We start from the raw sequence: 14,288 nt of genomic DNA, 5'->3' as shown, positions 1-14,288 counted from the left end.
AACACAGTTCCTCCTGGGGCCCTGATGGTATAACTCTACATTCAGTCAGTATGGCTATATGTGAACGGATGACAATGGGGCACCAGAGCTGAGTAGAAGCTGAGGTAGGAGCTGAGGTAGGAGCTGAGGTAGGAGCTGAGGTAGGAGCTGAGGTAGGAGCTGAGTAGAAGCTGAGGTAGGAGCTGAGGTAGGAGCTGAGGTAGGAGCTGAGGTAGGAGCTGAGGTAGGAGCTGAGGTAGGAGCTGAGTAGAAGCTGAGGTTTGAGCTGAGGTAGGAGCTGAGTAGAAGCTGAGGTAGGAGCAGAGGTAGGAGCAGAGGTAGGAGCTGAGGTAGGAGCTGAGGTAGGAGCTGAGGTAGGAGCTGAGGTAGGAGCTGAGGTAGGAGCTGAGGTAGGAGCTGAGTAGAAGCTGAGGTAGGAGCTGAGGTAGGAGCTGAGTAGAAGCTGAGGTAGGAGCTGAGTAGAAGCTGAGGTAGGAGCTGAGGTAGGAGCTGAGTAGAAGCTGAGGTAGGAGCTGAGGTAGGAGCTGAGGTAGGAGCTGAGGTAGGAGCTGAGGTAGGAGCTGAGGTAGGAACTGAGGTAGGAACTGAGGTAGGAGCTGAGGTAGGAGCTGAGGTAGGAGCTGAGGTAGGAGCTGAGTAGAAGCTGAGGTAGGAGCTGAGGTAGGAGCTGAGGTAGGAGCTGAGCCCTCTGGCAATGAGTCCTCTGGGAAGCCCAAAGCAGCCAGGCAGGCAGTTCAGAACAAGGCCTGACACAAGATGATGGAGATTACAGAACATCCATCAGAAAGGTTGGAAAACATGTCAAGTGAGCAGAACCTATCGCCCAGGGGTATACAGGAAGAGGCCTAGTAAAAGCATTATGAACAAGAGAGAGTAACAAATGATGACAGGCAGGCAAAACCAGACCTGGAAAAGGAGATGTGTGTTTCAAGAGCTGAATTCCAAGTACCAGTATGTTCAATCTGTCACTGTGAAAACAACTGAAAAGTAAGGTCTATCTCAATTCAACCCATTGTTAGTGTGTGAGTTTTAGAGAGTAGAAACCTTGACTTTTAAAATGTAAGTAATACTATTGTAGCCACATTTGGATTTTTACCAACTAAAGTATTTTTTATATTTTTTTATCTTATGACATTTATAAACATTTATGGTTGAAAATGACCCTTGCCATCCAATTACCTTCATGTTCTAGGCCCTTGATTTTTGGAATGGAAACTCTTTGAAGCATTGAAATCAATTTAATATAGATACATTTGTAGTAAAGGGGGAGGGATGCATTTTTATGAAATCCATGAATCACTGAGCCTACAGCAGCTCTGTAGGGAATGATATGAAAAGGACTCAATGAAAAAGGAAAATGTATTGTAACCCCCTCATTGTTCAGTTAGAATCTACAATATTTTTCAACTACAATTTGTAATAAGGATGGAGCATGTCATTACTCTTGTCTCTCTGCGCAAACAAGATGCAAAACGAATCAGGAGGATAGTTTTTAATCCACTGCAATTGATTTCTGTTGTAGCCTATTGTCAAAGGACAGTAACGCTTGATGGCGTCGGCGGCATGGTCTATTTAGCATCATAGTAGTGCTGCTTTGAAGTTACTTGTGTGTTCAGCAGATGACCCATTTCTCAGAAATCCACCATAGCATCAGTTTGGAGGTCTGAGCTGTCACAGTGAGGGGGGCCAGCCAGGGTACTCTCATTTGGGAATTGAATCTGTGACACTCTGTGGCTGTGGAGGTTCTCAACTTTCCACAAGTGCCTATCCCAACTGACCACTGTCACATACATGCAAAAACTTCACACATTTAACAGCACAGACATGCCTGAGTATTATTTAAATCTCAATCTTCTCAGGTTACACTGCTGACTAGTAAAAGGCCATTGGGGCAGGTGAGGAAAGGTATATGATGGTGAAGATTATCTGGTCTAGCTGTGCTTTTGGGTCACAATAATTACTCAAATCCATTTATGCAATGTAAACTGACAGAACACTTTCGCAGTTGGTGTCTATAGCTAGGTTTCCATCCAATTGGCACAGATTTCCAACTAAATATTCTAAAATCTGCATAAAAACAATATGTGCATTTTCCCACCAGATCCATCAAATTGACTTTTTGAGATAAAATGCTGTGCATGATCACTTAGTGCACATAAACATCACTTTTGTAGTTAAATTCCCATATACAGAATAAAAAATAAAATTTAAATAGGTTTCCATTGCATTTTTAATTCTTCTGATGGTTTTGTCACAAAAGATTTTTGCGTTATATAGAGATTGTGCCCACTCTGGTCTAGGCATATGCACTCTAGCCAACAGCTCATGATAGAGTGCAGATATAGCCTACTACATGATGAGATTATTATGGACAAAAGAGCAAGATTATTTTTCTTTGTCAAATGGCAGTGAAGCATCGATCATAAGACCTTAGATATTTACATCAAGCTCATCACCATGCACTTTCACCATCCTGTGAAGTTCATCATAATTTATTTAATCTGTAGCCTAATAAACTGCATGCTTTCTTGAGTCATAGTGTGAGGACCAGCCAACAGATCATCCTGTGACTCCAAGTGTACTTCCATATTGCCTTGGGAAAGTATTCAGAATTTTTCCATATTTTGTTATGTTACAGCCTTATTCTAAAATGGATTAAATTAAAAGAATGCACAGCAATCTACACACAATACCCCATAATGACAAAATGTAAATGTTTTTTTAGACATTTTTGCAAATGTATTAAAAATTCCAAACAGGAAAACAATATGCACATTTTCCCGCCAGGATGTGTTTCCATCCAATTGATTTGTTGCAGATAAAAGGCTGTCCATGATGACATACTGCACATAAAAATACCTTTTGTGGTTAAATGCCCATGTACCGAATTAAAAATACAAGTCATTTTCAACTCTAATTGTTGTTTTCTCACAAAAATGTTGCGTTATATAGCAAGTATGGCTGCCCACTCTAGTATTGGCACGTGCACTCCAGCCAACAGCGCTATCTGCCTACATTTGATTATTATGGACGTACTATTATTTAAAAACGTCAAATGGCAGCCTAGCATCGATTATCATGTCACCAGAATAAGACCCTCGATATTTATTTGAAAGGATCATCAAAATCAAATTAAATCAAATTATATTGGTCACATACAGTACACATATTTAGCAATGTTATTGCGGGTGTAGCGAAATGCTTGTGTTCCTAGCTCTAACAGTGCAGTAGTATCTAAAAACATTTCACAACAATGAACATAAATATAAAAGTAAAATAATGCAATATGAGATGAGAAACGCAGTATGTAAACATTATTTAAATATTATTAAAGAGACTAGTGTTCCATTATTAAAGTGGCCAGTGATTCAAAGTCTATATATATCGTGTAGCAGCCTCTAAGGGCAGGGTATCGTAACCCGGTGTAAGTCCGGTTAGTGGTGGCTATTTAACAGTCTGATGGCCTTGAGATAGAAGCTGTTTTTCAGTCTCTCTGTCCCAGCTTCGATGCAGCTGTACTGACCTCGCCTTTTGGATGATAGTGGGGTGAACAGGTTGGTTGTGGCTAGGGTGGTTGATGTCCTTAATGATCTTGTAGTCCTTCCTGTGACATCGGGTGCTACAGGTGTCCTGGAGGGCAGGTAGTTTGCCCCCAGTGATGCGTTGGGCAAACCGCACCACCCTCTGGAGTGCCCTGCAGTTGTGGGCGGTGCAGTTGCCATACCAGGCAGTGATACTGCTCAACAGGATGCTCTCATTTGTGCATCTGTAAAAGTTTGTGAGGGTTTTTAGGGGCCAAGCCAAATTTCCTAAGCCGCCTGAGGTTGAAGAGGCACTGTTGCGCCTTCTTCACCACACTGTCTGTGTGGGTGGACCATTTCAGATCGTCAGTGATGTGTAAACCGAGGAATTTTCCACCTGATAAGCTTTCCACCTTCTCCATTGCGGTCCTGTCGATGTGGATAGGGCCGTGCTTCCTCTGCTGTTTCCTGAAGTCCACGATCAGCTCCTTTGTTTTGCTGACGTCGAGTGAGAGGTTATTTTCCTGCCACCACTCTCTCAGGGCCCTCACCTCCTCCCTGTAGGCTGTCTCATCATTGTTGGTAATCAGGCCGTAAACACTCCAGCCAGCTAGTCTGCGCATGCTCTGAGGATGCGGCTAGGGATGCTGTCTGGGTAGGCAGCCTTGCGAGGGTTAACATGCTTAAATGTCTTACTCACGTTGGCCACAGAGAAGGAGAGCCCACAGTCCTTGGTAGCGGGCTGTGATGGTGGCACTGTGTTATCCTTAAAGCGGGTGAAGAAGGTGTTTAGCTTGTCCGGAACTAAGATTTTGGTTTCTGCGATGTGGCTGGTTTTCCCTTTTGTAATCCGTGATCGTCTGTAGACACTGCCACATACGTCTTGAGTCTGAGCCATTGAATTGAGACTCCACTTCGTTTCTGCACTGCCGTTTTGGCCGCTTTATTGCCTTACGGAGGGATATAACTACACTGTTTGTAACAGAAACATATCCCAGTCCGCGTGATCAAAACAATCTTTAAGCATGGATTCCAATTGGTAAAACCAGCGGTGAATAGACCTTAGCACGGGTACTTCATGTTTGAGTTTCTGCCTATAGGAAGGGAGGAACAAAATGGAGTCATTATCAGATTTTCCCGAAGGGAGGGCGGAGGGCCTTATTGGCATTTCGAAAGTTGAGGAGCGGTGGTCCCATGTTTAATCAGCGCAAGTACTACAGTTAATGTGTTGATAGAACTTCGGTAGCCTTTTCATCAAATTTGCTTTGTTAAAATCCCCAGTTGCAATAAATGCGACCTAAGGATATGTGGTTTCCAGTTTGCATAAAGTCCAGTGTAGTTCTTTGTGGGCCGTCGTGGTATTGGCTTGTGGGGAATATACACAGCTGTGATTATACCGAAGAGAATTCTATTGGCATTTGATTGTTGGGTATTCAAGGTTAGGTGAAGAAAAGGACTTAAGTTTCTGTATGTTATCACAGTCACACCATGAGTAGTTATTCATGAAACATGTACCCCCGCCTTTCTTATTCCCGGAGAGTTCTTTATTTCTGTCTGTGCAAGAACCCAGATGGCTGTCTGGATGGGAACAGTGTATCCAAAGGGAGACATTTTTCCATGAAACAGAGTATGTTACAATCCCTGAGGTCTCTCTGAAATGAGATCCTCACCCTGAGCTCATCTACTTTATTATCCAGAGACTGAACATTGGCGAGTAATATACTCGGAAGCGGTGGATGGTGTGCACGCCTCCTAGAAGTCCACTCCGAATACCTCTTCTCCGTCTGTGGTGTTTTGGAGCAGCCTCTGGAATAAGTTCAATTGCCAAATCAAATCAAAATTATTTATATAGCCATTCTTACATCAGCTGATATATCAAAGTGCTGTACAGAAACCCAGCCTAAAACCCCAAACAGCAAGCAATGCAGGTGTAGAAGCATGGTGGCTAGGAAAAACTCCCTAGAAAGGCCAAAACCTAGGAAGAAACCTAGATAGGAACCAGGCTATGAGGGGTGGCGAGTACCTCTTCTGGCTGTGCCGGGTGGAGATTATAACAGAACATGGCCAAGATGTTCAAATGTTCATAAATTACCAGCATGGTCAAATAACAGTAATCACAGTGAACAGGTCAGGGTTCCATAGCCGCAGGCAGAACAGTTGAAACTGGAGCAGCAGCACGGCCAGGTGGGCTGGGGACAACAAGGAGTCATCATGCCAGGTAGTCCTGAGGCATGGTCCCAGGGATTCTCTCTCCGAGAGAGAGAGAAGGAAAGAAAGAGAGAATTAGAGAGAGCATACTTAAATTCAAACAGGACACTGGATAAGAAAGGAGAAATACTCCAGATATAACAGACTGACCCTAGCCCCCCGACACATAAACTACTGCAGCAGAAATACTGGAGGCTGAGACAGGAGGGGTCAGGAGACACTGTGGCCCTGATACCCCCGGACAGGGCAAAACAGGCAGGATATAACCCCACTCCCTTTGCCAAAGCACAGCCCCCACACCACTACAGGGATATCTTCAAACACCGACTTACCACCCTGAGACAAGGCCGAGTATAGCCCACAAAGATCTCCGCCACGGCACAACCCAAGGGAGGACGCCAACCCAGACAGGAAGAACACATCAATGACTCAACCCACTCAAGTGACGTACCCATCCTAGGGACGGCATGGAAGAGCACCAGTAAGCCAGTGACTGATAATAGGGTTAGAGGCAGAGAATCCCCGTGGAGAGAGGGGAACTGGCCAGGCAGCAGAGACAGCAAGGGCGGTTCGTTGCTCCAGTGCCTTTCCGTTCACCTTCACACTCCTGGGCCAGACTACACTCAATCATAGGACCTACTGAAGAGATGAGTCTTCAATAAAGACTTAAAGGTTGAAAGTCGTATTCCTGGTCATAATGCTGGTGAGTAACCACTGCTCTGATATCCAAAAGTTATTTCCGGTTGTATGTAAAAACACCCCAAACAATTCTGGGATAATAATGTAAGAAATAAAAAAATACAAATACAAATACTACAAAGTTGCTCAGGAGCTAGAAGCAGAGTTGCCATGACTCCAAGTTTATTTTGATATGATGGTTATTAGGTGATACCAATATTTGTTTCCATAACCATTTATCGCATAATTAATTTTACCAACACAAAAAGATCCCACCATGTCAAACAAACAAATGATCTGCTGCCATTTATACAATTGTACTGAAACGTCCTGTTTTCTTCACAGCTGTCAGGTTTTTATGTATATATCAGTGGCTGGTGGGAGGAGCTATAGGAGGATGGCTCATTGTAATGGCTGGAATGGAATAGAACACATCAAACATATGGAAACCACATGTTTGACTCCGTTCCACTTAAGCGATTACAATAGGCCCGTCCCCCTTTAGCTCCTCCCACCAGCCTTCTATGATATGTACACTACATGACCAAAAGTATGCGGACACCTGCTCGTCGAACATCTCATTCCAAAATCATTGGTATTAATATGGAGTTGGTCCCCCATTTGCTGCTATAACAGCCTCCACTCTTCTGGGAAGGCTTTCCATTAGATGTTAGAACATAGCTGCAGGGACTTCCTTTCAGACACAAGAGCATTAGTGAGGTAGGACACTGATATTGGCGAATAGGCCATGCTCGCAGTCTGTGTTCCAATTCATCCCAAAGGTGTTCGCTAGGTTCCTGTGCTGAGGTTGCTTCCAGAGGCAGTTTGGAACTGGGTAGTGAGTGTTGAAACCGAGGACAGATGATTGTATACACCTGTCAGCAAAGGGTGTGGTTGGAATAGCCAAATCCACTCATTTGAAGGGGTGTCCACATACTTTTGTATATATAGTGTTTATATGCAATATATATCTATCCTACTGTATGGCTTTATTTGCATAAAAACTGTGGATGGAAACGTGGTTTATGGTGCTGTCCATGCATGGAGCTGAAATGCCAGCACAGTGCATTCCCAGGGGACATAAGGATGAAATAAGGATGAATAAAGGATGAATAAATGCTTTTTGTATCTCGATTCAAGAGGAATGTGTTGAATTTGTGTTTGAGGTTGGCTGCCAAGGTCTTCTAGACACAAATATGGAAAAGAAGCTCAAAAGACTTGAAGAAAAGACTGAATGTAGTAAGGGGTGTCGGTAAACTATAACTGTCATAAAAAAGTCGTCATCATTCTTCTGAATGCAAGTGTCTTTTCTCATTGAGCCGCAGAGAGGCACTCGAACTCCGTCCTGGACTAACAGGGACTGGAACGACCAGAATAACGACCAGAATAATCACATACTGCTTGTTTTTTTGCACTTTTTTGAGACCGGACAATTAAAAAAAAAACTTTAATGCAATATTGGATTAAATTAAATCTGCTCTGCCCCTCCATGAATGTGTATTATATGCAGAAGGCTATCGTGTGCAGTGTGTTTTTGAGATAGATTGTGCACAGCCTTTCCTCACTTCTCATGCAGAACGCGTCCTCGGACGCGCCACGTCCTTCACACACACACCAGGTCTGTCTAACCACCAAAGCTGTTAGCTGTTGAGGCTATCAGCCTATTTAGAAACTTTGATTGGATACAATTTCTGAATCTGTATTTAAAATCAGATAGGATACCCATAGGGACGGGCTACTACGTCGCTGTGAGGACGCATCAACAAACCGAGGAGGGGAACCAACGTGCTCTGAATACAGACACCCAACTATTGACACCTAATGTAGCCTTGCTCAACGCTCCTTTAGGACAAAGCCAACAGCTAATCGATCAGAGGACTTGCTGTTTAGCCTATAGGCCTCTCTGTTTTCTGATTAAAACAGGAAAAGGTTTTCAGTTTTAACACGTTATTTTATCGGGATTATTCACCTGTTGTCTTTGAACAATCTCCGCTTTATTCCAGAGGGAGACATTGGCCATCCGCCATCGGCTCTCTCCGAAGCGCACAGAAAAGAAGCAGTAGCCTACACATACAAGCAAGTCCCCAAAGACGAGAGCTGTCTCTTGCTTTGACATGCTGTAGTAGTTTTGACTGGACTGGACTTATGGCTTCGCTGTATCAGAGATTCACCGGTAAGATTAATACAAATAACTCTTTCCCGCACCCACCTGAGGCCAGCCACCTACTCGGCGGACAGGTCGCGGATGAGGAGAACAACACAGGGAAGACCTCTCAGCCCGTCGCCGACGGCAGAGCCCATGTTCCCTACCGAAAGAAAAATGCGAGCGAGGACGAGCATGTAAGACCTTGTTCTAAACCTCTACTTTAAACTATTGGTGTATTGATTTTATAATTGAAAGCACCACCTGATTAATTGTTGACAACTTCAACTGATTGCATAGCCCCTGTCTGCTTCATATTTTTCGCCCCATCATTTGAGTGTACACTATCATGCTGCTGCAATTATGTTCTTGGTTCACTCTTTGCCTAAATGGTTTTGCAACTGAAACAGGGTGTGCTACCCTCGTGATTTTCAGATCAGCAGGCTATGAATTGCAGTGTGATTTCAGAGCGTCAGATGCTCCCTTAGTCGAGGCGTGGTTTCTATTGAAGAAACTTATTGTATCTGGATGTTTGGCCTTGTGTCGTGTCTGAATAGGCCGTCGCTCTCTGTGTTGTGGTACTTGCCCACTGTAACTGGTTAAAGTTGTATGTAACGGCATTTGAATACTCCTTCACAGCTCCCTGGTCTGTTGGTTGACAACTTGAAATTCATTCAAATTCAGCGTTTGATATGTAGGTTATATGCAAATTAAAACCCGATGTAGTAATAACGATTTGTCCCTCTTTTGCAATCTAAGTATCTCATCGAAGTCGGCAAGCTTTCACGGGTTCTCGTTTTGCGAGGACTTTAATGTTTACATGTGGAGATCCAACAGATGAGTGTGTTCTGTAGCCCATGTTGATGATAATTAGGCATAGGTCTACGCCTGATGTAGTCTGGTTTTTCATTTGAATCATAATTAGTCTTCATTTTTGCGACGAGGCTCAAGGCACTGTTACTTTCTATGGCCCTGTCCATGGTGCTGAAATTGGACATAAAGGCATTCCCTGCTTTTGTTAAAGAATTGGCCTCCTATTATAAATACAAATATGTAGTTCTTAATCGTCACGGTCGTTTTTGAACACTTCATATTTTGTGTTGCTGTTAAAAAAAAACACTCAGCACAGGCGAGTCTAGTTTTGGTTGAAATTTAGTTGAGTTGTCAACTAACATAAATTCAACGTGAAAACAACAAGAAATGTCACCATGTCATTGGATTTAGGTTTTAAAAAATATGAAATTCCCTTACATTGATAACTTTTGAGTGTTAACCTCTCATATATCTTCTCTCGGTCGAGATAGCGACCGCAACAAGGCTCTATAGAGCCTGTCAATGTGAGGATGTCCCCACATTATTGATGTTTGTTGTGATGACAATCAGGCGATAAAGGGAGGAACGACCGACACTTTCTCTGTCACTGATACTGTTCTGTCGCGCTCAACACAACACAACGACACTGTTATAGTGTGTCATGTTCCCCAATTTCCTACCACAATGGCCACATGTATTGTATATCTGATTACAGTATTAGTATCTTTCAATTTCATGATTTAACATGGTGGTGTATATTCGTTTTTTATTCTCTAGGGTTATTTCCAATAATTTCATAAACAGATGGCTATGTTTCCTGTATCACCTTCAGCACACCTTCAGTCTTGATATCCCCCAAGCAGTAGTGGAGTATGAAATTACCATTTGCCTCATGAGTTGAGGAGTTTCACAGTTTCTGGGGTGACATCTTGTTTTCTTCAACTCAGTGGGAATTAATAGGCGTGTGTGTGTGTGTGTGTGAGTGCAATTATTTTATTATTAATAAATAATAAAGGGGTCAATGGAAATAGTCCAGGTGGCCATTTGATTAACTGTTCAGCAGTCTTATGACTTGGGGGTAGAAGCTGTTCAGAAGCCTTTTGGTCCCAGACTTGGCGCTCCAGTATCGCTTGCCGTGTGGAGGCAGAGAGAATAGTCTATGCCTTGGTGGTCTCTGACAATTTTTTGGGCCTTCCTCGGATACAAGCCCTGAGGTCCTGGATGGCAGGTGAGTTCAGCCCCAGTGATATACTGGGCCGTAAGCACTACCCTCTGTAGCGCCTTGCGGTCGGAATCCAAGCAGTTGCCATTACGGGCAGTGAAGATGCTCTCAATGGTGCAGCCGTAGACCTTTTTGAGGATGTGAGGGCTCATGCCAAATTTTTCCAGCCCCCTGGGGGGGGTTGTCGTGCCCTCTTCTCTACTATGTTGCTGTGTTTGGACCATGATAGGTCCTTAGTGATGTGGACTCCGAGGAACTTGATGCTCTTGACCAGCTCCACTACAGCCCTTTCGATGTTAATGGGGGCCTGTTCGGCCCTCCGATTCCTGTAGTCCACAATAAGCCCCTTTGCCTTGCCCACATTGAGGGGGAGGTTGTTGTCCTGGCACCGCACTGCCAGGTCTCATCGTTGTCGGCGATCAGGCCTACCACTGTCGTGTCATTGACAAACTTAATGATGGTGTTGGAATCGTGCACGTTGTTGCAGAGAGAGATGTTCAGTACCAGGGTCCTTAGCTTAGTGATGAGCTTGGAGGGCAGTATGGTGTTGAACGCTGAGCTGTAGTCAATGAACAGCATTCTAACGTAGGTGTCCAGGTGGGAAATGGCAGTGTGGAGTTTGATAGAGATTGCATCATCTGTGGATCTGTTGGGGTGGTTTGCGAATTGGAGTGAGTCTCAGGGGTCTGGAGTGCTGGAGTTGATGTGAGCCATGACTAGCTTTTTCAAAGCATTTCACGGCTACAAATGTGAGTGCTACGGGGCGGCAATCATTTAGACAGGTTACCTTGGCATTCTTGGGCACATGGACTATGGTGGTTTGCTTCAAACATGTAGATATTACAGACTGGATCAGGGAGAGGTTAACAATTTCAATGAAGACACTTGCCAACTAGTTATCGCATGCTCCCCATGTAGCCTATATATGTTAACAGGATTATGTGGCATAGTACTATGGTATTATAGAGTCACCGGAGGGGATATCAGCCAGACTTCTTTCTCTTTCTCATTACCCTCTACTGCTAATGGCAGTCGGGGCTGAAATACAATAAAATGACTGTCATTAATCATCGCATGGCTGCTGCAGCCTAAAATAGGGCAACATTTAAAGGATAGTGACCTGTGGAGCAGGCTCCCTTTGTGAGCAGTAGCCATATTGACTTTCCCGGGGTGCCCAGACCAGCCAACAGAGGAGAACTCAAGCACATCCTATTGTTAAGTCCCTCCATCCCCTGACAAAGAAAGGTGACACACAAGTGTGCACTGTGCAGGAGAACTTGGTATCTAATGACTGAGCGGGAGATCGATTCATACAAGTTTACTTACCTTTGAGTTCCTTATATTTTCATTGAATTTAATTACCTTTATAGGCTAGCTAGGACATCAGTAAGCTTGGATTTTCATTGCTGTGGGGCACTGGGGAGTGGTGAGCTATGTGAATTGCTGTGTGAATGTTTATACACTTTTGCTGACTGACAATAAAGCTGACATTCAATGAGACACATTTCTGCAGAATTCATTAAAGCTCACAAATTCCATGTGGCAATTAGGTCTGTAATTACTATTGTGTAGTGAAACACTTACATCCCTGATGAACTATAATGGGCAATTCATCACAATAGACTCAAGGGATCATTTCCTGAAAGTGTGATCTGATCCGCTTTGCTATTCAGCAACAGCCTTAGGAAGTTTATCACCTTGTATTATTCACATTTCCATTGAAAGCTGAACATAATGTTGAAATGTAAAACCGGGTTTTTATATAGCACAGCAGTTTTATTTTCAACCAATTATCAAAAGAGTTCGTCTCTCCCTTGGTCGATGACGATAACCACTCAAGTGTGTCCTGAAACAGAGAAGAAAGACAGAAGTATCATACTCTCTGTCTGGGGAGCCTGCTGGGTAAGATTAGGTGTGAAACAGCATGGGTAGTTGGCTACAAAGATTGTCTCCAGGGACTAACATGTTATGTTATTCTCCCTGACTATTCTCTCTCTCTCTCTCGTTGATATGAGTGTTCTTTTTTTTGCTTATTTCTCAGTGTACAACATTTCAGATAAATATTGCAAGTTATTTATCCCAAAACAAAGCTAATTTCAACTCTGCTGTTTTTCCCAAAACATTACATAAGAATGACTCATAAAGATTCCATTTAGAACAATATCATACACATTATTTTATTTGATCAAAAGAATAGCCAGTGAAATCTGATCAAACATGAAGACCCCTTCCCAGTGGTCCTTCTGTAGCACAGTTGGTAGAGCATGGCGCTTGTAACGCCAGGATAGTGGGTTCGATTCCCGGGACCACCCATACGTAGAATGTATGCACACATGACTGTAAGTCGCTTTGGATAAAAGCGTCTGCTAAATGGCATATATAGTAGGCACATTATTCTGTTATCATGTACTCACTTTGTCTGGTACTGATTTGGCATGGGAGTTCAAAGGGCATGATTGAAGTGGGAGATGTTTCATTGAGATGGGTACTGTTACTCTGGTTGGTAGACAAGGGCAGCCTCATCTAGCTCCATCTGTCTGTTAGTCGGAGAATATAATAAACTCCTTCTGTTCTGCTCTGGACCCACTCCTGCCAGTCCAGACAATTTCGGTCTGGATAGTAGCTACTATAAGCACACACTCTAGATTTGTGCAGTTAGCCCTGAGTCAAGCTTGGCCTAAAACACAGGCATCACTCCAGTGTTGGGGAGGGGGACAACGTTTGGAAGAAAAAAAAAAATAGGAGTGAGATTCTCTTAAAAGGATGGCATTTGTCATATAATGCTTTTCTCTGAGTGGCTTGAGTCTGGGTCAAGGAGACCTGCCACAGAGGTTACTAAGAGCAGTCAAATGGAGGAAAAAATAACAGTGATAGCAAATATTCTCTTTCCTCCCATAGTCCATATTAATAGCTGTGACAATGCAATTAACAACATCCTGCTATTATGCCCCGGGATATGGCTGCATCATTAGGTCTTCCACGTGCTTTACTGCTGTTCGGGATGCTTTGCCACTTACATGTAGATGCTAGTCTGATAGCAGACAATGAGTCAGATAGTGGATGGTTTGTGTAGCCCATCTTTATACAGTATGTCTCTAGTATATCCATCCATCCAGGCCATGCCCATTCTCCCTGTTGTAAAGAACAGGGAGTGTACTTAGCAGCCTGCCACCCATAGAAATAGAATGACTAATTCTCTTTTATGCTAATATAATTTTATGTCTATGCGGCCACTGATGCCATCTTCTCCTCACCACACCACAGCCTCCTCAGCTAGGACCTCCTGCTCTGTGTTGCCATGGTTTCAAAGATGAAGAGGGTGAGGCATAATCTCTCCTCACTCACTCTTGCTTCCTGGGTGCCATTTGTTTGCCATCTGGAGATGACGCAGCATACACATGATGCCCCTACCAACGACATGCCACTCGCTCAAACCATGGCGACTGACATGATGCATTTGCCTAGAATGGCAGTTGGATTGCTTCTCCTAAACAAACAGGTTTAGATTAAAGCCCAAAACGGGGCCTATTATGTATTATCTGGAGGCGGCGTATGAATATGATCCTTTTCACCTCACCTCTCCTAAGCGCTCTTTCTGTCACTGGGTATCTATCAACCTGTTTCCTGAACCTGCTTCCCCGCCCCCAGGGGCCTCTCAACAGGCCTTGCATCCCCTCTGCTCTGCCGTGCCTCCGCCCCTCCG

The 14,288-nt window shown here is 43.8% G+C and overlaps 1 protein-coding gene across 2 annotated transcripts in view; it reads left to right on the top strand.

Annotated features, from left to right (window-relative positions):
* Window positions 1-14,288, top strand: part of LOC118394738 (dipeptidyl aminopeptidase-like protein 6) — a 170,809-nt gene that overhangs the window by 41,283 nt on the left and 115,238 nt on the right. The window contains exon 1 of one of the 2 annotated variants that reach the window (XM_035788236.2): window positions 7,977-8,747. The exons of the other annotated variant lie outside the window; for it this stretch is intronic. Within the exon in view, the coding sequence (XP_035644129.1) occupies window positions 8,553-8,747 (195 nt within the window). The 5' untranslated portion in view covers window positions 7,977-8,552. Of the gene's footprint in view, window positions 1-7,976; window positions 8,748-14,288 lie in introns of those variants that run through there. 2 annotated transcript variants of the gene reach the window in all.

The sequence above is a fragment of the Oncorhynchus keta genome, chromosome 15 (genome assembly GCF_023373465.1).
Source record: "Oncorhynchus keta strain PuntledgeMale-10-30-2019 chromosome 15, Oket_V2, whole genome shotgun sequence".
Taxonomy (NCBI): Eukaryota; Metazoa; Chordata; class Actinopteri; order Salmoniformes; family Salmonidae; genus Oncorhynchus; species Oncorhynchus keta.
The sequence above is the reverse complement of the archived record's forward strand: the minus strand, read 5'-3'. Positions and strand labels throughout refer to the sequence as shown.